Source organism: Nyctereutes procyonoides, unplaced genomic scaffold (genome assembly GCF_905146905.1).
Source record: "Nyctereutes procyonoides isolate TBG_1078 unplaced genomic scaffold, NYPRO_anot_genome, whole genome shotgun sequence".
NCBI lineage: Eukaryota > Metazoa > Chordata > Mammalia > Carnivora > Canidae > Nyctereutes > Nyctereutes procyonoides.
The window spans coordinates 53,547,157-53,570,134 of record NW_026575020.1 but is presented as its reverse complement, the minus strand read 5'-3'; the positions used below and the strand labels follow the sequence as shown (position 1 = coordinate 53,570,134).

General features: G+C 61.5%; 1 protein-coding gene across 2 annotated transcripts in view; it reads left to right on the top strand.

The window, feature by feature from the left end:
- Window positions 1–22,978, top strand: part of SDK2 (sidekick cell adhesion molecule 2) — a 256,028-nt gene that overhangs the window by 208,844 nt on the left and 24,206 nt on the right. Inside the window, exons 25-38 of one of the 2 annotated variants that reach the window (XM_055332138.1) lie at window positions 1,011–1,248; window positions 2,185–2,300; window positions 2,935–3,124; window positions 4,468–4,566; window positions 5,456–5,650; window positions 6,565–6,766; window positions 7,657–7,760; window positions 8,235–8,305; window positions 9,591–9,726; window positions 11,116–11,172; window positions 12,428–12,529; window positions 12,671–12,786; window positions 18,730–18,916; window positions 21,156–21,293. In XM_055332138.1, coding sequence (XP_055188113.1) covers window positions 1,011–1,248; window positions 2,185–2,300; window positions 2,935–3,124; window positions 4,468–4,566; window positions 5,456–5,650; window positions 6,565–6,766; window positions 7,657–7,760; window positions 8,235–8,305; window positions 9,591–9,726; window positions 11,116–11,172; window positions 12,428–12,529; window positions 12,671–12,786; window positions 18,730–18,916; window positions 21,156–21,293 — 1,951 coding nt within the window. The remainder of the gene's footprint in view (window positions 1–1,010; window positions 1,249–2,184; window positions 2,301–2,934; window positions 3,125–4,467; window positions 4,567–5,455; window positions 5,651–6,564; window positions 6,767–7,656; window positions 7,761–8,234; window positions 8,306–9,590; window positions 9,727–11,115; window positions 11,173–12,427; window positions 12,530–12,670; window positions 12,787–18,729; window positions 18,917–21,155; window positions 21,294–22,978) is intronic. The other variant, XM_055332148.1, reaches the window with a different exon arrangement.

Genomic DNA, 22,978 nt, shown 5'->3' with positions numbered 1-22,978 from the left:
CAGGGGGCCTGGAGAAGGAATAAAAAGGCAATTGGTGCACCGCGCAGGGCCCCAGGCACCTCCTCCAGTCACGGCTAATGGTACACGGCCCGTTACCTTTCCCTCGCAGGTAAGGAAGCGTGAGCTCCAGGCCCATCGATTGCTGCCTTAATGGTCTCTGGTCGGCTTCACTAAGTGTCAGTAGGAGCCGGGGCTGGCAGGAGGCAGGGAGCATGCAGGGAGCGAGGCAGAGGCCCAGGAACGTGGGGAGCTCCTGGGGAAGCAGAATGGCAGGGAGGTGAGGGCCAGGGATGCCCAGCTCCACCTCTGCCACCTTCGGAGAGAATCTGAAGGCTGGGTGCTCAGCTCGCAGGTGCCCCCCACATGCACACACCTCCGCTGCCTGTCAGCACTGCCCAGGTTCATCCGAAGGACCTTGAGCCAGCAGCCACGGCCCCACCAGCGGAGGAGAGGAGTCGGTCTTTCCCCTGGGCTGAAACTGCCCCGAAGGAGGAGGCTGAGCATGCGGCGGGAGAGATTCAGGCCCGCTAAAGGAAGGACTGGTGCTCCATCCATGCCCGAGATGCCGTGCGCCGACGCTTGCTCTCCGAGGGCGGGCGTGAGCTGAGAGCAGGCGTGTTAGAGGCAGTGAGAGACGTGTGTTGGCAGCCTCGGCGAGGAGCGAGGTGGTAGAGACAGCCCAGGCCAGAGGTCTGTGCTGGACTCCAGCTGACTGCCCTGGCAGGGTGGCGAGTGCCAGGTGCCCAACACAGAACGGACGCTGCCTCTCTTTGGGGCATGGCAGAGACAGGCAGGGAGATGGGAAGGGGGCAGGGGGGAAGCCTCCAGAAACACAGGCTCACACAGCCTAAGCCGCCCCTGGGCTTAGCCTCACCTGGGCACTGACAGGTTGGACGGTGGGTGTGATAATCCTGTAGGGCTCCCTGGAAGAGGGTGCACGGGCCAGATGAAGCCCCACACGCCGGGTGGGCCCGGCCTCACGGCAGCTCTGCCGCCCTGCCCTCCCGCAGCCCCTCCCGGAGATGGAATACAACGGGAACCCCGAGTCGGTGGGCTACAAGATCAAATACAGCCGGGCAGACGGCCACGGCAAGACGCTGAGCCACGTGGTCCAGGACCGCGTGGAGCGTGAGTACACCATCGAAGACCTGGAGGAATGGACGGAGTACCGCGTCCAGGTCCAGGCCTTCAACGCCATCGGGAGCGGGCCCTGGAGCCAGACGGTGATGGGCAGGACCCGGGAGTCAGGTACTGACGCCTTTGCACCAGCCACCCCGGTTCCCTGCAGCCTGTGGGGCGGGGAGGGACCCCCACCTCTGTCCCTCTGCCCTCGGGGCCTTCCGGGGGCTCAGAGGCTGGAGCTGTGGTTCAGACTATCCCAGGCTCACTGTCCTGTTTGCGCTCAACACCCCAGAAGAGCGTCCTACCTGTTGCCGTGTGTCCCAGCATCTTCCCACTGCTCCCCGAATCCGGGGACTGGGGGGACCTCCACCCCTGCGAGTTAGCCAGGCAGCCTTTACCTGCAAACTGCCCACGTCTCTGTGGCCTCACCTTTAACCCTGACACCCAGTCGTGCCTGAAAGAACTGGAGTTGGGGAGGTCAGATCAGCTCTCAGAACATTCTAGAAGCAGAACCAGCAAGCTCACAGGACCCTGGCAAGGGGTCACCACAGAATATGAGCCCCCAGCCTTTAGGCTGCCCTCGTGTGGTTCGCCACTCTGAGGCTTTTTCCTGGCACCTTTTAAAACACGTCCCTGGGGCGTCCGGGTGGCTCAGTGGTTGAGCATCTGCCTTCGGCTCAGGTTGTGATCCTGGGGTCCTGGGATCGAGTCCCACATCGGGCTCCCCACAGGGAGCCTGCTTCTCCCTCTACCTGTGTCTCTGCCTCTCTCTCTCTCTGTATCTCATGAATAAATAAATAAAATCTTTAAAAATAAAGAAACGAATACAGGACGTCCCTCCCCGTCCTGGCCCCTCCCCACCCCCACTGCTGTGCACACTGGCCCGAGCAGAGGATAACAAAGAGGCGAATCTGAGACCAGAAGCAGCACCCACGATGCTCCAGAGCCACCAGGAATCCCTGCAGGATGATTTGCTACTTTGGGGACTGGGCGTCACAGCTCCTTCCCCCATGGGGCCCACTGGGTCCTGAGCACCTTCTCTCTGCTCCCTTTCTCATGCAGTCCCGTCCTCCGGCCCCACCAACGTGTCTGCGCTGGCCACCACGTCCAGCAGCATGCTGGTGCGCTGGAATGAGATCCCTGAGGCCGACCGCAACGGGCTCGTGCTGGGCTACAAGGTGAGCCCTGGAGGCAAGGTCACCCGCTTCACCAGCCAGGGTGCCCGGCAGAGGGTGGGGGCACGTCTCCGCCTTCTGGGGTGGACACCCCGGAGATCCCAGCATCTGGCCTCTGGGCAGCCTGGCAGCCAAGGAATCCTCCCTTGGGGCTGGGAGGCTTCCAGGGAGGCCCAGGTCCTTGCGGAAGCTTCCTCACCCCCCAATACCCTCGCAGCCCCCAGGAGGCCACGCTGGCTGCCCCAGCCTTGCTGGCCCTTTACCTTCTAGAACTGCTCCCAAAGCTGCACCTAGCCGCAGGGTTTAGGCCTGGCCCACAGGTTGGGAGATGTGGCTTGATGTCCTGGCTCTGCCCCTACTGACTGTGTGACCCTGGGCAAGTCGTGTCCCTGTTCCAAGCCTGTTTTCCTAGCCGAATGCTCTCTAAGGAAGCTTCCAGACCCATGGCCCGGTGCATCTTTGTGTTTCCGGCTCTCCCAGAGCCCCAGCTTCACCATATCCCATGGGGTGGATATGGGGCCAAGCCACTCCAAGGAGCCCGGGGTCCACCAGCAATATTCCCACCTGCTTAGCTCCTGGGAGTGGGGCAGGCAAGCCCCAGCCCCATGGCCCTCACCCCCGCACTGTGCTCTGGCAGGTGATGTATAAGGAGAAGGACTCGGATTCCCAGCCCCGGTTCTGGCTGGTGGAAGGGAACTCGTCGCGCAGCGCCCAGCTCACAGGCTTGGGCAAGTACGTGCTCTACGAGGTCCAGGTGCTGGCCTTCACACGCATCGGGGACGGCAGCCCCAGCCACCCGCCCATCCTGGAGCGGACGCTGGATGATGGTGAGTTGGAATCTCCATGCGCCTGGGGAGGCTGGGAACTCCCCTTCCTCTTGCTGCCCGGCCCTGCCCCTCTGGGGTCACGCTTTGCCCCATCGGGAACCGTGGCATCAGGCCTTTCCTGTGGGAGGCAGGTAGGTCACTGAGGGGCACCCAGCAGCGTGCTGCGAGGGGACTCAAATTCCAGACTGTGCATGCCTGAGGAAGCAGAAGCAATGCAAGGACAGTTTGACATCCCATTCGGTCTCTGGCATATTCTCCGGGACAAGGGCACAGAATAGAGACTTTGCACCCGGTTTTGATTTGTATTTAGCCTGGGGCAGGTTTGCTTTCAGTAAAGCTCCATGCAAGGAAAAGGCTTGATTTTTCCTGGACAAGAGCCTCCTGGTCCTGTTTGCAAAGGAGCAATCCCCACGGGGCTCCAGGCCTTCATCCCTGCGGCAGAACTTTCCATCAAAGGCTGACCGACAGGCCCTTTGCTCCCTCCCCTCTCCCCACACATATGCTCTGACCGCCCACCCCAAACATTTCTGGGGTCCAGACAGGAGCGCAAAAGGAAGCCCAAACACCATATGGCCACGTATTCTAAAGTCATAAATCAAGCTAATGGCCTGTGAAATTCAATATGTTTTATCCTCCTGCCTTGACCTGGAAGGCCAAGTTCAGGTTTAGAAATCTCAGAGTTTTTAGAATTCTCTGTTGGGATGAGGCAACATGGGAGGAGTTGGCCGCCCCCAGCCGTCCCCCCTGGTCCGCCCTGTTCCCTTCCCATTCTCTCCTCCGGCACGTGGTATTTAGCCTCCGTCCACATGCCCCAGACAGCTCCCCACCCCGGTTCCCACGGGGCCATCCCTCGGTCCAGAGGTGCAAATCTGGAGGGTGGGCCTGGGCAACGGGCCCGTGCAGACCCTGGAAAAGGAGTGGTCCGGGCTCAGGGTGGGCCCCACAGCTGCCTCACCCTACGGGTGGAAGGAAGTCAGAGTGGAGCCTCCTAGAGCACAGACCCAGAACGAGGCCGCCTCGCCCAGTTCTGAGGGCAGCCGTGCACGCACATACATGTACCCACATACACGGACACGGAGCTAAAGGAAAGTGGAGCCTGGTCCCTTCTGGTTCCTGCCAAATAATGCCTGTTTTTGAGGGTAGTAACCTCACCGATAGCATCTTGGTGTCCCGCGTTGAATCCCAGAGCCAGGCACGGAGCAGCAACCCACAGAAGTTCACTGAGCTGAGTGTGCCCTTCTCCTGCTGCCCTGCCCATCTGCTCCCCCAGAGCTGGACCAGGTGTGGGCATGGGGGCCGAGCAACGGCTACACTGTCACCTGCTTCTCCTTTGTCCCCTCCAGTCCCGGGACCGCCCATGGGCATCCTGTTCCCAGAGGTGAGGACCACATCCGTGCGACTTATCTGGCAGCCCCCCGCTGCCCCCAACGGCATCATTCTTGGTAAGCCCCTCCTACCCTCTCCGGTGCTCCCAGCTGCAGGTAGAAGGAGGAGGCATAAGGTGTCAAGGCAGCTCAGCAAGTGTCCACATCTCCTCCAGAAGAATTTTGAGGCTGATTTCTCCCAGTAGAAATCGCGTTTGGAAGGCAGGGCCCTCCTGACCCTCCAGGTTCAGGTTCCTCAAAGACGATCCATTAGCTGCGTGTCCCTTGAACACTGCATGTGCCCGCCAAGACTGGCCATCTGGTAAACCTCGGCGGCCGTTCCTCAGCGTGGCCAGGTGAGGGCGCGCTGGCCGGCTCGGTGCAGCCCGTCCGACCTAAAGCACAGAGGTGGGGAGGCTGCTGATCAGAAGCATCATTTCATATTCAAGGATCATCCAGTAACGGACATACACGCGGCCCCCCTCGGGGGCAGGCTCACGGGGTTGAAGTCGGCAGCGGTGTGAACGCGAGCAAGCCGGATCCCCCACAGCCTCAGCCCCCTCCCCCGTGAAAGGGTGGCTCGGGCTCCCTGTGCCTGGCGTGCGGCCCTCAGGGCCGGCATCCCGCAGGGCCTGCCCCAGAGGAATGCCGCACCTGCACCTTGGAACGGGGAGTGGAGACCCAGAAGGGCTTAGAAAGACCCGGGTTGGAATTGGAGCTCGGTCACTTCCTGGCAGGTGGTCTGGCCCCTCTGAGCCTCTGTTCCCCTCACCTGAGGCTGCCATCGGGGTCCCAGACTCTGTCTATAGAGTGCCCCCCGCAGTCACGATGAGCAAAAGGCTTCAACAGCAGCCAGGGTAGCCCAAGGGCAGATGCTGTGGTGGCCAAGGAAGGAACGACCCCATCCCGGGGCCCTGGGGGCTGCTGGCCTGCTTCCCAGCACGGCCCGTGTCCTTCCTTCCCACAGCGTACCAGGTCACGCACCGGCTCAATGCCTCCACGGCCAACGCCGCCACGGTGGAGGTGCTTGCCCCCAGCGCGCGCCAGTACACGGCCACCGGCCTCAAGCCCGAGTCCGTCTACCTGTTCCGCATCACGGCCCAGACCCGCAAGGGCTGGGGGGAGGCCGCCGAGGCCTTGGTGGTGACCACTGAGAAGAGAGGTGACTGCCCACTGGGGCTAGGGAGGCCGGGGAGGCAGGGAGGGTCCCAGCCAACCGGGGCGCTCCCATCCTGTCCTAGTGGGTGACGGGATCTGCCAGGTCAGAGCCGACTCTCCTCACCTGGAGGGCAAAGTGGGCTGAAATCTCGGATGTAGGGTCAGCTTCCTTCCCCTCTCCCCTCCCCTTGGGGAAGATGGTGTCCATTGGGTGCCATTGGCCTGCTGCCCTGAGCTGCTGCCTCAGCAGAGGTCGGGCTCCCCTGATGCAGGCTGAGACCCCGATTCCTGCGAAAGTAGTTCGTTAGACTGTGTCCCCAGGAAAAACCAGTAGGACAGTCATCTCCGCCAGGAGCTGCTGTGCCCCCCGGGGAACATTGGGCAATGTCTGGAGATAGTTGTCGCAACTAAGAAGAAGCTACTACTGGCATCTAGCGGGCGCTGCTACGTACCCTGCAGCGCACGGGACAGCCCCATAACATACAATCCTCCACCCCAAGTGCCAGAGCGCTGAGGCTGGGAACCCCTGCAGGAGGGCCTGGGGCTGCGAGGAGGCCTAGTCCAGCAGAGCCCCACCGGGAAGCATGGACTCAGTCCCACTCGGTCAGGGACAGCACAGGCCTCATCTCGGCTCTGGGGCAGGTGGGACCAAAGAGCTGGGTGTTCGGACCTCGTCACCGCCAGTCCCTGGTCGGGCTGCCCTCAGGAGATGTAAACTCCCCGGCACCTGGGCCTCTAATGGCCCGAGGACGGGAGCCACCGCAGGTGCTGGCTGTTGGGACCTGCGTGCATGGAAAGAGATGGAGCAGCGGGCACCGGGCCTGACCCCGGAGCGCCTCCTTCTCTTCCTTGAAGAGGCTCGCCCCCCGCCCCCTGCATCGCTGACTCCCCTGCCCCATCCCCCTCCGCCCCTCCCAGACCGCCCACAGCCCCCCAGCAAGCCGGTGGTGCAGCAGGAGGACGTGAAGGCGCGCAGCGTGCTGCTGTCCTGGGAGCCAGGGAGTGACGGGCTGTCCCCCGTGCGCTACTACACCGTCCAGACCCGCGAGCTGCCCGGCGGCAGGTGGGCGCTGCACTCGGCCTCCGTGAGCCACAACGCCTCTGCTTTCATGGTGGACAGGTGAGGCCTGGGTCCGCCAGCATCTCTGCCCCTGCCAGCCCATACAGCACCAGCGGGGTTCCCGGGGGGTGGGGGTAGGGAGTGGGGGGCCCCTGAGCTCACACCTGGAGCCTGCCCACCCCCAATTGTCTTCTACAGCCCACACCCCCAGGACCCCGCCTCCCTCCCTGCTCTCTGGAGCCCTGTTAGGGCTGCCTCTTAATTCTCTATTTCTGGAGCCCAGAAGCCGCCTCAGCAAGGGCTCCCCATCCTTCATTAGCAATTCCTCCCGGCCAGACAGCATCCCCTCTCCGTCTGTAATAGGAGAGTGGAGTTTGCTTGAGAAATTCTGGCTTCAATTTAATTCCTAGTGGGTCATATTTTTTATATTCGGGTTGACGTGACCAAGAGTTTTGAGCAATACTTTCCTCCTCGCCCCCACCCCCCACCCCCAATACATCAAAGAGGAAGGCATTTGCCTGGAGAGGAACGAGACTTACAGAGATGAAGTGCTGGTTAACTCTTGAGCAGCTTGACCCTTCCTAAATTTAGTAAATTCTAGAAAGGGATGGCATTTCTAGGGGGGGGAAGGAGTTTGCTCAGAGGGAGAGTTATGGGTGGAGTCGGAGCAGCTTGCCCCTGCGAGGTTGGAGATGGGTAGACAGGTGCTGCCTGGGCCCCCCCCCGCCCCGGCTTATAAGCAGGGCTGAAGGCCACCCCCAGGCTGAGGTCAGGGCTGTAGGGCCTGGGCCCCGTGGACCCGCTGGAACATGCCTTCTCTTTGAGCCTTGACGTTCCCGTCTGTGTAAGGGATCAGCACCCTCTGCCCTTTCCCCAGTCTCCAAGCAGAGATGCCAGGGTGGAGGCATTAGGGGATGCCTCTGTTCATCGAACCCCATGGCCCCCCATAGGCTCAAGCCTTTCACGTCCTACAAGTTCCGAGTGAAGGCCACCAATGACATTGGGGACAGCGAGTTCAGTGAAGAGTCGGAGCCGCTGACCACTCTGCAGGCCGGTCAGTGCCCCCCACCCTCAGATCTCTTTCTCTTGGCCCACCGGCACTCCCTGGGCACCGGGCATTCTCTTCTGAGGGGAGGGGCCCCAGCGGTGGGAGGGGCGGGGGGCCTGCTGGGCCCTGTGTCTGGCTCCCAGGGCAGACTGCCAGGGAGGATTGGGCCACAGGCGCCTTTGCCGTGGGCTCGGGCATGCCACGCCCAGCAGCCTAATATGTTCCTTCTCTGAAGTCCCCAAGCTTGTGGTCAACCCCAGAAAACCAGTGAAGGGGCTACTGAGGCGGGGGGGGGGGGCTTAGCAGCACAAGAAACTTGGGGTCCAGGGACAAAGAGGAGGGGGCTCTGGGCTTGTGGGCCCCCCGACTGGGGTCAGGGCTGCACACTTGCAGAAGGATCTGGTCCCTGCAGCTTCCCAGGGAGCCTAAGCTCCAGCCCCCAGAGCTCACTTGTCTCTCTCTCTCTCTCTCTCTCCCCAGCCCCCGATGAAGCGCCCACCATTGTGTCCGTGACACCCCACACCACCACCTCCGTGCTGATCCGATGGCAGGTATGGCCCAGCAGCCAGCAGGCCGGGAGGGGCCTGTGTCCCAGGAGGACTCAGACCCACTCTGTGCCTGGACCAGAAAGGCAACAGCCCCCAGCAAGGCTCGGATATTAGACGCACATGCACAGACAGGCCTGTTGTTCCGCTCTCCAGATGGTCCTCTCGGGCAGGCACCCCTACCATCCCCTCCTGCAGATGAGGGCTGGGTTCTCAGGGACGTGACTCAAAAGGCCCTGGTCACACAGCTAGGAAGTGGCAGGGTCAGGCTTAATGCCTCCGGGTCTGGGATAGAAAAGTGTGTGGGGCTCTCAGGGCCCCCCAAGTCCCCATGAATCCTGGCCCACCGTCAGTGAAGGGATTCCTAGTAAAGAAAGCAAACACCGGTATACAGCGGGAACACGCTGTCCAGGTGCAGAGGACCCCTCCCTCCACTCCTCTCCCCCGTGGTCCTGCCGTGGCCTGAGGAAGCCCGCCTGATGCATCTGAGACCAGGTTGCCCGTCAGTGCCTGCGGGACCCTCCAGCCTCCGGACCCAGCAGGTCACCCATGGAGGCCCCAGAGCAGCAAACCCTTGTCTCCGCTTTTGGGAATCAGAGGGGCAGGCGTCAATGTTTGTCCACCTGCACCCCCCCCCAACGGGAGACCCCTTAGGGAGGAGACAAGAAGGGGCCCAGGGCCCCTCCCCAGCCCGAGACCTCACTGCAGGACGACAGTCCCTCAAGTGACAGTGACTTTGTGCAGCTAGAAGCCAGGACGAGGGCCGCAGAGACCCAGGGGCCAGGGAGGCTCCAGCAGCAGCCAGGGAGACAGTTAAGGAGCTAATAAAAGGCTGAACCATTGCAGCAAGATTTTAAAAAGAGGGATCATAAAAAGTAGCTTCCACCTTCCCCGAAAGCCGATTTCTCCACCTCGGAGCAGAAAGCACAAGAGAAAATGGTAAAAGGCAGAGGGGGGGACCGTGCACCCAGGTGATCACACACACAGGGTGGGCTGTGCGCCCCGGGGCACGTTCCTTACCCTCTCTGAGCCTCACCTTCCCGTTCTGGGAATGGGAACGGCCTGGTGCTCCCAGTCCTTCCCTGCCTCACGGGGAACGTTGCAGAGATGAAATCACCCCCTTGGAAACGCTTCGTAAATCAAGAACGCTCGGTGTCATTTTGATTCCTTTCCCTGGTGGACGCTCAGGCTCTGCCCTGTGGTCACAGGAGCAGGGAGGGCAGCGTGGAGGCGGGTGAGCCTCCGTGTCCCTGCTCCTCCCCATCACCGCCCCCTGCTCCCTTCCCTGCAGCCACCTGCAGAGGACAAGATAAACGGCATCCTCCTGGGCTTCCGGATCCGGTACCGGGAGCTGCTCTACGAGGGGCTGAGGGGCTTCACGCTGCGCGGCATCAACAACCCGGGAGCCAAGTGGGCCGAGCTGACCTGTGAGTGGCAGCGGCGGGGGCTCAGGGGACAGTGGGGTGGGACACTTCAGGGGACACTTCCCTCCCTGCCCTGCAGCTCAGCTTCCTGGAGTCACCGTGCCCTGAAACCCTCTGCTCGCCCCCCAAGTGCACCCCTCCCCTCCACCCCCTGGTCCCGTTGACTCACTGGGTGTTTATCGAGCACCTTCTGCATGCCCCCGGACCCTGGGGCACACCAGTGAACAGGAGAGACAACCCCTGTCCTCCCAGAGCTCACGGGCTCAAGGAGTGCTCAAGACGTAAATGTCTAGGACGGTTGCATGACAGCCTCGGAGGACATGGCCTTGGCACTGACCCTGAGGGCTGATCCTGAGTCAGCCCATCCAGAGCTAAGGGGAAAGCCCGGCAAAGGGCCTGAGGTGGAAAAGACCAAGAGCCGAGCCTGCTCACCCCAGGGACCTGCTGCTTGGAGGTCACTGTTCTGTCCCCGGGGTCATCAGGGGCAGGAGTGGGAAGGAAAGAGCCCAGCGCTGGGTGGGGGGGGATCCCAGGGAGAGTCCCAGCCCGGGAATGACGTGGTCGCCCTTTAGGGCAGGAGGGCGATGCTGGCCGTCGAGGACCAGAGGCAGGGGTGCCGGATGGAGGCTCCCGCACTCGCTCGCTGGGGACCAGGCAGAGGCTCGAGATGGACCTGAGGCCCAGGATGGGCGATGCTGTGCCTCGGGCTCCGTGACTGGTTCACGGGGGTGGGGCAGGGAGCGGGCAAGAGAGAGGAGCCCGGGGGGGATTTGGGTCCCCAGGCAGGTGGGAGCCGAAGAGCAGGTGAGGTGCTCTCCCAGGATTCTCTTAAACCTTTTGTGCCTCGGCTTCCAGCGAGTATTAGCAGACAACAAAACCGCTGAACGCGTAGCAAAGGAATATTCGTAGAAAAAAATTGGATGTAGCTGACCCAATGGCTGGCGCTATTTTTTTATATTTTGAAAACACGTGCTTGTGGTCGTGATGTCATTTGCCTGTGATGATGCAGCCCTCGGCCCCGGTAGTGAGATGGTTGCTGGTCCAGGGGAGGAAATAACCCCCACGACAATGTCAGGGTGGTGCTGCGGAGTCCCGGCTCAGACGAGGGAGCGACTGGGGACCGAGGGTCCCCCAGAGTGGCCCTCGAGGGGGTGCTGGGCTCCTAGGGGCTTGGGGTGCCCCGTGTCCCCCAGGCTCGTGCTCACTGTCTCGCGCTCCTGCCCAGGGCCCCTCACTCACCGCCAGGCACCCCGCCCCCCCGTCTGTGTGCACGTGTGCTGCCGGGTGCCTCCCCCGTCCCGCCCCCCTCCTCGGGGTCTCTGCGCAGCGGGGTGCGTGTACTAACCTCTGTGTCTGCTGTCTTCCTCCGGCCCCCCGCCGCCCACCCCGTAGCCATGTACGCCGTGCGGAACCTGAGCCGGCCCAGCCTCACACAGTACGAGCTGGACAGTAAGTCTCCCTGCACGGCGGCCCACGTGGGGCCCAGGCCTTCCAGGGATGGGGAGCGGGGCCTCTGAGGACACCCGAGCCCAGGCTGCTGGAAGGATGGGCTCTCCGGCTACGTGCACAGACCTAGGGGGTCCTGCCTGGGAAATGCGCCTCCCTCGGGGGCAGGATGGGAGTGGGAACAGCTCCGGGCCGGTGCTCCGTGGGGTGGGTCCGGGGTGGGAGCCCTTGGCCTGCTGGTTGGAAGGGCGGACGTCCAGGTCGCCGCCACCCACCTCATCCCGTCGAAGGCGCTTGGCTGCACAGCTCTGTGCTCCAGGCCGGCCCCCACCTCCGGAGCGAGCAGACCCCCCCACACCGTCCCCCCAGGGACCTGGGAACGTTCCTGATGGACGCCTGGGCCGCCCCGCTTCCTTCTACAGTCCATGGTTCTCCCTGAGGCCCAGAGCTTGGGAGAGGGGCCCCATTCTCTGGACGAAGCAGAGCTGAGACTGTGTCGCCTCGTCCCCTTCCTTCATCACGGGGTGTATGGCCAGTTAAATTAGGGTGACTCCCCACCCACATTCCAGGTGCAAGGTAAACCCCCTCCCCCAAGGAAGGGGAGAGGGCAGGGGGCCAGGGAGAGCGGGGAGAGAACCTTCGAGCCTCCCCCACCCCCAGCAGGGATGGCGACTCCCATCTAGGGTTTCCCAGCCGTGTTCCTGCAGCTGCCCTCGTCTCCAGCTTCCGTCCAGGCACCTTTACCCAGGACCCCAAATTTAATGGAAACATAGTGTTTCGTAGCCCAGAATTCACATCTTATAAGCCCCTTCCTGAGGCTGAGCCTCCTGTGTGAAGAGCTGCCTGATGGGGACGGGCTCTGGGAACTTTAAGCATCTGCCATGGGGGGAAAGGGTGACCTGTGACCTGGTGTGCCCAGGACAGGCGGGAGAGGGGATGGCCCGTGACCCCGTGTGCCTGGAGAACAGTGTTGGTTCACAGCAGTCCCTGCATAAGTACTAATAGTGTCTTCTCATCAGCGCCGCCTGGTCCGCTCTCCCTCGGCCGGGAAGCCACCACCGGCATCCTGCGTCCCGATGCCCAGGGTGGAGGCGGAGGCGGAGCATCCCGCGGCCACCCCACTCCTCACCTATTCTTTCCTGAACCTTCAGGCAGGAACTAGCATGACGGGTGCACCGCACAGCCTCCGCCCTCCGTGCTGGCTCTGTCCCCCGCAGGGACGGTGACCTCTCTGTTTCTCCCCCCACCCCGCCCCCAGATCTGAACAAACACCGGCGGTATGAGATACGGATGAGCGTGTACAATGCCGTGGGGGAGGGGCCCTCGAGCCCCCCACAGGAGGTCTTTGTGGGGGAAGCAGGTGAGCCCATCAGCCCTTCCAGCCCCGGCCCTTCCCACCCCAGAAGTCCAGCTAAGGGACATACGGGATTCAGGGGCCCCAACCCACCTCCTCCCTGAAGCCCACTCGTGCTGCTCACTTCCGGCCTCTCACCCCCTCCAGTGCCCACGGCGGCGCCCCGTAACGTGGCTGTCCACGGCGCCACGGCCACGCAGCTGGATGTGACGTGGGAGCCGCCACCGCTGGAGAACCAGAATGGAGACATCCAGGGCTACAAGGTACGGGGCGCTCCAGCAGAGAAGAGGGTGCAGGGGGGCACAGGGCCAGCCCAGGGGTGGGAGTGACCCCCGGGTGGTAGGAGGGGGAGGTCGGCAGGTCTACACCTGCTCCCTCGGCTGGTTGCACCCAACCCGCTGCAGTGTCGTGCAGCCAATGCAAAACTACAGCCGTGCCCTCCAGCATCCTCCCAGGCTGAGCTCGGATGCCAGAAGCCCAGGCCCTGCTTCGGGCAACACCCCCTCACCCCAGGCCGCAACTCCCAGTGCCGGCAAAAGATCCCTCAAAGTGGTTACTTCGCCAACCCTAGTATTGATTCGGCCCATCGGCAAGGGACCCCTGGCTAAGGATGTGGAAACCTCTGCTTAAAATTATTTCCAGATCTTAGATGGTGTCACTCGTTGTAACAGAATCCATCTCCCGTATGCTCAGAGCCCTTTAGAAATCCTTCATCCTCTCGAATGCCCTGCGAGGCAGGCAGATTGTAAAGGTTCACACCCATGGTACAGATGAGGAAACTGAGGCCCAGGTTCGGTGGTCCAGCCAGAAGCAGGTAGAGAGAGCCGGACGCCTCACCCTGAAGGGCCGAGGGGAGCCAGCGAACACAGCCCCTGGAAGAGGCGGTGGGCAAATAATAATAACGCGTGTCCTCGGTTGGAGCCGCTGCTGTGTCTGGGCCGGTGTCCAGCGCCTCTCTGATTCCTGGTGGGGGCTGGTTGTTCCAGAGAGAAGCCTGGTGCAGTGGTTAGGGGAGGGAGTGAGAGACCCTCCAGGGCCTCATGGTTTACGTGGCTCGGCCCCCACATTCCACGGGCAGAAACAGCTCCCCCGAAGGCAAGGGGCTTGTTAGTATAGGCAGGCTGGGTGGCTCAGCGGTTTAGCACTGCCTTCAGCCCAGGGCGTGATCCTGGAGACCCAGGATCGAGTCCCACATCGGGGTCCTTGCATGGACCCTGCTTCTACCTCTGCCTCTCTCTGTGTGTCTCTCATGAATAAATAAATAAAATCTTAAAAAAAAAAAAAAGCATAGGTGGCCCCAGTTGAAGATAGAAACCCACATGGGAGTCTCTTTCCACGGGGCGGGGGTGAATGAGGCAGGAGACAGGAGGAGAGGCATCCTGCCAAGGAAGCTCTAAAGATGGGTGACACCCCTCAGGCCCGCCCAGGAGGGCCAGCTGGCAAAGCTAAATATTGCACCCCTAGCATATGCGTCCCGTGGAAAGGAGGAGGGACTGGGGAGAGGCCTGCAACAGTTTGGTAGCCACCGGACTGTTGAGGTGTGGAAGTCTCCAGCGAATGTGCAGCCCACAGACGTGGACACACAGACGTCGTGTACCACACGGCAGATGTCTGCGTGCTCGGGAAACATGGAGCCGGTGGCCGTTATTAGCTGGGGACCCAGAATTGCTGCATCCCGGACGTGCATTAGCACCCACATGGATTAGCATCGACGTTAATGATGTGTGGACGTCACCAGCCCGTGAGCACAACTCGGATGAGCTTGACTTGGGTCAGACTGAGCTGTGACGTGTGCGCGGGCAGGCGCGTCCGTGCAGCCCGGTCTCTCGGGGACGCGTGTTTATTGAGCTGTTATTTTGTGCCAAGTAACAGCAGTATTTCTCAGTCTGGGAGCAAAGCAGTGAACAGAGAGGCAACATGAGCTTGAATTTTTGGGAAGAAGACGAACAATGTACAAAAACAAGTCACACCTCCAGATGGTGGGAAATGAAGCAGATTAAGAGGATAGAGAAGGAAGCTGGGGGCCGGTGGGCGGGGGGTGGGGGTTGGAATTTTAAATAGGGTCGATGGGAAGGATTTAGTGGGAAGCTGACACTTGAGCAAAAAATGAAGAACAGGGTGAGAATCACATGTTCTTCTGGGAGAACATTCCCGAAAGAGGGAAAGAAGAGCAAAGGTCCTGGGGTTGGTGCGTGCTTGGCGTTTACAAAGCTCAGCAGAGTCCCATGCATCCCAGAGTGTGTGGGGGAGCAGCATGATGGGAGACAGGTCCAGGCAGTGACCTGAGCTGCTGCATCACACAGTCGCTCCAAAATGAGAGGACAGCCAGGGAGGGTTTGGGGCAAAGGAGGGCCACAAGTGACTCGGGTTTTTAAAGGGCTGTTCCGGCTGCTGTGCTGAGAGCAATCTGAAATGGGGAGAGGGGACTGAACCATCTAGGTGCGGCGTGGCGGTGGCCTAGGCCAGGCGGCAGCAGCGGGGAGAAGCTGCGTGCTCGGGCTCCATCCGAACGGCGGGGCTGATGGAACTTGCTGAATTGAATGTGGAGTGTGAGTGAGAGCGGAGAAGCGGCAAGAATTCACAAGCAAGTAGATGCTGGAGCTTGCAGACACAGGGCGGGAAAAGACCAAAGAGGGCGGGAGGAGGAGGCTTGTGGGGGAGAGCCGGGGTCAGCTTGAGACGTCTGTCCGTCTGTCGGACGCCCGGGGGAGACCCCCAGCAGAGCTGGGGATACATGTCTGGAGTTCAAGAGAGAAGGGGTCTCAGCTGGAGATGTGAATTGTGGAGGCCTCAGGATATAGATGATGCTGAAAGCCCAGAGATGACACACGAATAGAGAGAAAACACAAGAAGATTGAAAACTGGGGACCCGGGACCAGGAAAAGTGCCCGAGGTCTCAGAACCTACGTAAAGAACGTGCTTCCCGGAGGAGGGAGGACTCTGATGCACCACACGCTACTGAGACCTCCCGCAAGATGAAAGCTAGGAAGCCTAGAGCCCAGGGCTCCACCTGGCCCCCCACTTGTTCTCGTAAATAAAGTTTTATTGGAACACAGCCGCGCTGCTTTTAGGTACGACAGAGGTGTGTGGCCTGCGAAACGCAAAGTACCGATTGCCCGGCCCTTTACCGAAAGCTTGCCAAGGCCTGGATTATTGCATTAGCCAGACCCAGTTCCCAGGTGACTCCGACCAGAGCTGGGGGCAGGGGAATGCCCGCCTGGAGGGATTCGAGAGAGAATGAGGGGAGGCAATGAGTACAGGGACACCCCCCCCCAAAGCCCTTTAAGGAGTTTTGCCTTAAAGGGAAAATGAACCAGACAACAGAGGGGGTTTTGAGACAGGAGAAATGACAGCTTGCATATGTGCTGATAATGATCCCGGGGAAGAGGGGGCATGTGGCGATTCTAGAAGGAGCCGAAGCTGGGGGTGGGAGCTGAAGTCCTGGAGGAGGAGAGAGGGCCCGGGACTGCGTGCGTGCAGAAGGTAAGGCAGTCTTAGGAGCCGGACGTGCAGCCGTGGGGGCGGGAGGCGGGCAGGGCTTGTGGACCCGGGAGACGGTGCAGAAAATCTCATCTCCAGAAGGAGCCTCAGCTGGGATGGAGGAGGGGAGGGGAGGGGAGGGAGCACGGGGAGCGGTGAATGAGACTGGGCGGTAGGAGATGCTCGCAGCGGTGGTGGTGGTGGCCCCGGGCAGTGGCCCCTGATCTAAGCGAGGCTGAAGTTGGCCTTGACAGGAGGAAGCTGGAAGGGCAGGGAATGGAAATGGTAGATACAGGTGGTGCCTGGGATTCGCTCCGACACCTGCTCCTGCCTGCATGAGGCTAGATGCTGGAGACACACGGGGAGCCCGATTCGCCAAGAGGTCAACCCCCCCCCCACTGCGGCATGTGCATCCTAGTGGACTGTTGGGGTGCACGGCCACTCAGCCGTGTGCCCCTTGGGGACCGGGCTCAGCGCTCAGTCCTCGGTGCCATCTGCATAAGGGCCGGTCGGCGGTCGCCCGACAAAGGTCTGCTGAATTCAGGTGGTGCCCCGAACTCAAGTGCTGACTCCAAGCAGGGTGCCCTGCGTCTGCATGTGGCGCCGGTGGGGGGGTCCTGGACCCCAGTCCTCCCCCCAACCCCAGAACAGGACTCTGGCACTGACCCCTCTCTCCTGCACCATCGTCCTCTCCCCACCTGAGGGGCACAGAGCCCCTCTGAAATATATTTCCTCTTGGGAATGCCTTTCCCCGACCCCTCATGTTTGTCCAAGCCGGCAGCCCTTTCTCTGCTTGGTCCCTTTACAGCAGAAACCCTCAAAAACCGTCTTCTGGACCCGCCACGACCACCGCCGCCAATCTCCGTCCTCCTGCTGTGTCTTGAACCTGCTCCAGGGAGCTTCTCACCGCCCCACATGCACCCCTACTCCATCCCCGACCCCTTTCTGTCCAGGCTGCTGTGATTCCTGTGGGTTTGGGGTTTTTTTTTAATTACTATTGATGAGAGACACAGAGAGAGAGAGAGAGAGAGAGAGAGAGAGAGAGAGAGGCAGAGACACAGGCAGAGGGAGAAGCAGGCTCCATGCAGGGAGCCTGACGTGGGACTGGATCCTGGGCCTCCAGGATCAGGCCCTGGGCTGAAGGCAGCGCTAAACCGCTGAGCCACCCAGGCCGCCCGATTCCTGTGTTTTCTAGAAGTCAGGTGCAGGGCTCCCCCTACCCAGCTCAGCACCACCATTTGACACAGCAGGCCTCTCTCTCGTCTGAGAAATGCCCTCTCCTGTAAAAAAAAGGGGGGGGGGAGAAAGAAATGCCCTCTCCTTCTCCTCTCCATGTCCCTCACCGGTGGTTCGAGCCTCCGCCCAGCCCCTGAGCATGCCCCCTCCGCCACCCCCACCCCGCTCACCTTGCAGCTCTTCCTACATCCACTGTCTCCATGTGCTCTCAACAAGTACCACCCGTGTGCTGACACCCCCCAGCTCTCGGACGTTCCCCGTGGCATTTCCCCTGCACCCCAGAACCTGCAGGAACTTGGTCCCCTGTTGTGTACCTGTCGCTGTGAACATTGCTTCCTGTGGGGAGAGCGACCCCACAACTCGCTGTCTGATACTTACTCCTATCAGAAGAATCTGTTTTTAAAAATCGGGCGGGGTTAGGGACGCCTGGGTGGCTCAGCGGTTGGGCGTCCATCAGCCTTAGGCTCAGGGCGTTATCCCGGGGTCCCGTCGGGCTCCCTGCATGGAGCCTGCTTCTCCCTCTGCCTGTGTCCCTGCCTCTCTCTGTATCGCTCATGAATAAATAAATAAAATCTTTTTAAAAATTAAAAGTGGGCGGGGTTAGGAAAAAGCAAGAATTTCTGGGTGACGACGAGAGGTTCTGGGTGCCAGGCGGGGGACCCTGGTATTTTTTAGCATTTTTTGAGGTCCGTAGCGTGCAGAAACCTCCTCGGCCAGCAAGTGGCGCCAAATACTCGCTGATCGTCCCCGGGGCGTGCGGCTCGCGGCTTCACCGCATCTGGAGTTCCTGACCCTAGTGAAGAATTGGAGCTTCTAGGAGCTTCTGAGCTGCCCCTGAGCAGCGCTTGAGTAACTGGAAGCCCGAGGAGCGCAGCTGGTGGACTAAAGCCTTTCTCACTCCTTACCCACTATGCTCCTTCTCACCTCGGTCCTGGAAAGTGGGGCGTCTATCGCCCCACTGGTCGGCCGACGAAACCACGGCTCAGGGGAGTCACCTGGCGAAGTCACCTTGTGCATGCGTGCGTGAATGCAGCCCTGGGGTTCAGCCCCACGCCGGCCTGCAGGTGAATTCATGCACAGGTGAATCACCAGGGGCCTTGTCAACCACCAGCAGGTGCTTTGCAGCAGGTCGGGGAGGGGGGGGCCTGATGCTCTGCATCCCTAACCAGCTCCCAGGTGATGCTGCTGCTCTTAGCTCCCCGGCTCTGGTTCCTGAAGAGCAGAACTGGCTTCTTCCTCCAGTAACTAGACCCTACAGGCCCCGCGGCAAACAGATACGTGGGGTCTGTGCTCTCCCGGGGGTGAGTCCAGCAGAGACCAAAGTATTAGCTGTGAAAAGGAAAGCTCTGGAAGAGTTTCTAAACCAGCTCCTCCATACCTCTGGGACTCGCACCCACGGTCCAGGGTGTGTGGATGGTCCCTGAGGCTGGCAGGGGCAGGGGGAAAGGCAAATGTCTCCATCTCACTCCCACACTTGGCTGTGCCCACAGATTTATTTCTGGGAAGCCCAGCGGCGCAACGTCACGGAGCGGGTGAAGACGCTTTTCCTGGCCGAGAACAGCGTGAAGCTCAAGAACCTGACCGGCTACACTGCCTACATGGTCAGCGTGGCAGCCTTCAACGCCGCCGGGGACGGGCCTCGGAGCACCCCCACCCGGGGCCAGACCCAGCAAGCAGGTGAGGGGGGGGCAGTGGACACCTGCACCTGTGCTCCTGGGGGTGGGGGAGGAGCAGCGGCCTTATCTGCTGAGATATCTGGGCTGGACACCCAGGGCCTGTGTTGTGGCCTCCAGACGGGGAGAGCACAACCCAAAAAGAAGGGCCTACATGAGAGTGCTCAGAAGAGAGAGGCTGTCCCCAAAGGGGCCTGGAGAAAGCCTCCAGATGTCCCCCGTCCTCCCCACATCTTGTAGCCCGCCAGCCCGTTTCTGCCCATGCCTTGTTCCCACCTGACGGTCTTATGTGGCCCTGGCTTTGTTCATTCTGCATATGTTCCCTGAGCACCTTCTAAGGACCGGCACTGTGCTGGACGGACACCGTCGAGGCCCCCACCCCAGGGAGCAGGACAGGTCATAAACACGTATCTAGATGAATGGGCCTCAGGTGGGGGTGAGTGTGAGCAGTCGAAGGACGGGGGCCTTGGACAGGTCAGGCTGCAGAGGCCTCCGAGGGCTGACCGCCGGGGCCTGACTGCGAAGAGACCAACGTGGAAAGCTCTGGAGGAGGGGTTCCGGGCCGAGCGAGCCGCAGGTGCAAAGGCCTGGCGGCCGGAGGGGGTGAAAGGAGCAGAAAGCCAGGCTGCTTGAGAGGAAATGGCCAAGGAGGGTGGAGGAGCCTTGGGAGGAAGTCTAGGATGGGTTCTCAGTGCGCTCGGGAGTCTCTGGTGGGGGTAAGCAGTTGGGCGATGGGATCCGGTTTATGATTTCAAAAGCTCTCTCTGCCTGCCGTGCGGAAAACAGGCTGACGGAGGGGACAGGAAGGAGGCAGGGAGGCCACTTAGGAGGCTGGACCGTGGGGCAAGGCAGGGGGGCGGTGATGGTCAGGACCCCGCTTCCCGCTCGCGTGGGGCCGGACCTATATGTAGTGTCCAGAGGCGCTTCTCGGGCAGTGATACGCTTGCTCCTTCTAGAAGCCCCGGGATGAGCAGGCCAGGTGTTACCCGTTTCAGTCAGCAGGGGGTGGCCTGGGCCGTGAAGCTTCTTGCCCAGGACCACCCGCCTCCCCGGCCTGTCACTGGGGGAGCAGAGGCTCGAGGCCAGGACAGGTGAGCTGGTCCTGAGCTGTCTTCACTGCCTGTCACTGAGCCCCCTCCTCGTGGTTTTGAATACAAGCCTTTTGTCCTGAGCCCCCCTTGAGCATCCCCCCCTCCTTCTCTCTTAAAGAGAGAGCCCGACCGTGGAGTCCTCTTTGGGAACAGGCCACGGCTCCTGGGAAAGCTTTTTCCTCCACTGGTTCCAGAGGGTCTGGTCTGTCTGTCTGCTGGTCCAGACCACTCTCCGTCAGGGTCACGGGCCGGATGCAAGCCCCTGGGAGCCTGGAAGCTTCCGGCAGCAGGACAAAATGTTCTGACCCGAGTCCCTCTTGCTAGGGGAGGCAGGAAAGGCCCCCTGAGTCGCCTCCCTCCTTCAAAGCCCGCTGGCTGGGGCTGGCTGGGGCTGGCTGGGGCTGCCTCCAGGATGGAGCGGAAGCGGGGTCCAGATTAGCCTCGGCTCGGTGGGGGGCGGCCCCAGGACAATAATAGCCTGGTCTTCGGCGCCTGAAGCCAGCTCTGCGCTTCCTTCCCTGCCTCTCTGTCCTCCCCATCAGAGGCCCCCACGGCCCCCATGTTTTCAGGGTCACTCCAGCCTTCTCAGGCCAAGAAGGCATCTCTTCCAGATGGTTTGACTGTCCCTGTTTCTGGCTGCTTCTGACAGCCTGGTCTCTCCGTGACAAGCCCTGGGGCCCCAGGGACGCTGGAGCGGCCTCAAGGCTGGCTGCAGTGCTGGCATCTTCTCTTCCCCACCCGCTTAGTGCCCCCAGGCCCAGACAGCCCCTGCCTTCTCCACCGAGGAAGGCAAAAGACAAGCCTTACAATACCAGGACATCGCGTGACCCCACAGTGACCCTGGAGGCGCAGTGTAGACGTGTCCTGTGGTCTTAGCCAGGGGCCAGGGCCACTTAGCAGGAAGAAGCAGAGTCTTCCAACTTTAGGGAAAAGAAAGCTGTCTTCCCTCCCAATTCTTGGACTCTGGTATTGGAAAGCCAGAGCTAGCAGCTTCCTGGGGGGGGGGGGGCGCATGGCTGACCTCTGATGAACCCCTGCTCACTCTCTCTTTCCTGGGCCCAGACCCAACCACCCCTGCTGGTCCCTGGAAGCCGAGCAGGGCTTTGAAGGGCCTCGGGAGGACAAGACAAACCCTTTGCTGTCTCCCTGCAGCCCCCAGCGCCCCCAGCTCTGTCAGGTTCAGTGAGCTGACCACGACCTCGGTGAACGTGTCCTGGGAGGCCCCGCAGTTCCCCAACGGTGTCCTGGAGGGCTACCGGCTGGTGTACGAGCCCTGCACCCCCGTGGACGGTGAGTGGGACCCTCCCGGCACCGCTCCCGAGGGCTCTCTCTCGTCGGCATTGTGGGGGAGGGGGGGGCACTGCACAGACTTGGATGTGATGAGCGTCTTCCCCACTTGCAAAGGGAGAATCTGGGGCCAAGAAAGGAGCATTTCTGCACCTGCACGCAGGGGCTCAGAGTTGAGCAGCACCTGGGTCTCCCACCAAAGTGAGGAAGGAAGGACGGGAGCCTGCGAGACACACAGCATCCACAGTGGCCAGGCTGCTGTCAGGCCCAGAAAGAGGGGGAGCCCCACGTAGCCCCTCGTAGCCCCTCCTGTGCCTGCCAGGATCCAGAATTTAGGGTGTCAGCCTTATTCTGGATAGGCCTTCGCCTCTCCTGCTAGGTCAGGAACTCATTTGAGAATCTGATAAAAGCCTTAGAGCCTCTCCCCAGAAAGCACAGTTTGGGGGAGTCGCTGCACCCCGCTTCCTTGTGAACCCCAGGTCAAGAACCTCGATGTGCAGGTTGCCTCCCGGACTCTTGTTTGTCTGGCTGTCCTTAGAGCCCCCGGCAGTCCCTGTTCCCCCAGTGGGAACCCTGCCCAGCTCCCAGGCTCCCAGGCCGCCCTAACCCTGACTGTGGATGTCACACACCTGCCAGCGCTCTGCCCACACCTGCGTGAGTGAGCCCAGGGGGAGCCCAGAAAGCACTGCCATCTACTCGGAGAAGCGGGAAGGAGGCCGAGCTCCCGGCCACCTGGGTCCAGTTCCAGAGCCCAGGAGGACTCGGGGGTGTGGCTGGCCTGCAGGTGGCAGCCTGGTGGCCAGAGGTCACCTCCCCACTCTCACCTATCCCCGGCTCCAGGGCCTGACCAGAACAAGGGGCGGAGCCCTGGGACACCGCCGGGGCCAGCAGTTCTGGGCCAGCCAAGGGAACAATGGCCCTCAGTCTCCCCACCAGCACCTGCCTGCCAGCACTAGTTCATTCTGCAAAGTGCCGCTGTGTCCGGGACACTGTGGGGCGGGGGTGGGCAGGGCCCCAGGAGGAGATGTGATCGATCAAGTCCAGGACCTGGGAAAGGGGCCCGTCTCTCCCTCGGACGGAAGGAGAGGGCCGAGGGCACAGGGACACGATGCCGGGGGACAGGACAGGCTCTCCTCACAGCGAGCGGCCTTTCCCGGCCTACCCAGGGGCCCCAGCCCTTGAGGGGTGGGGGCACGAGGCCTTCCCGTTCCTCTGTCCAGCACGGTCTGGCCACACAGCCGACGTCATGTCCTTGCATGTTCCCGTCCACTCCGCGGTGGCCCAGCGGTAGGACCGCGAAGCCCTGGGTGTGACTGAGCCAGGCCAGAGCTGCGTCTGCGCCCCCCGTTCATGCCTCAGCCCTGGGGTCGGGTCAGCAGCAAACAGGCCTCACAAGAACCCGGTGACCCCTGCCCCTTTCCTGCTGGGAAAACCACGGCCCAGGCAGATGAGGGATTTGCTCAGAAATGTCAAGGGACGGCCACTCAGAGCTGCTGTTCTGGGTCCTGGGGCCTGTCCCCTCACCTCCCCCCCACCTTGGGTCACCTCCTCCGCTTGAGCAGCCATCGTTCTGTTGTTTGGTATTTATTTATTCATAAGGTGGTTTGGGCATGTGCCAGCTGCCAGGTGCTCTTTTATTTAACCTCATAACATCTAGTCCACGATGCTATGGCTACAGGCTCATTCAG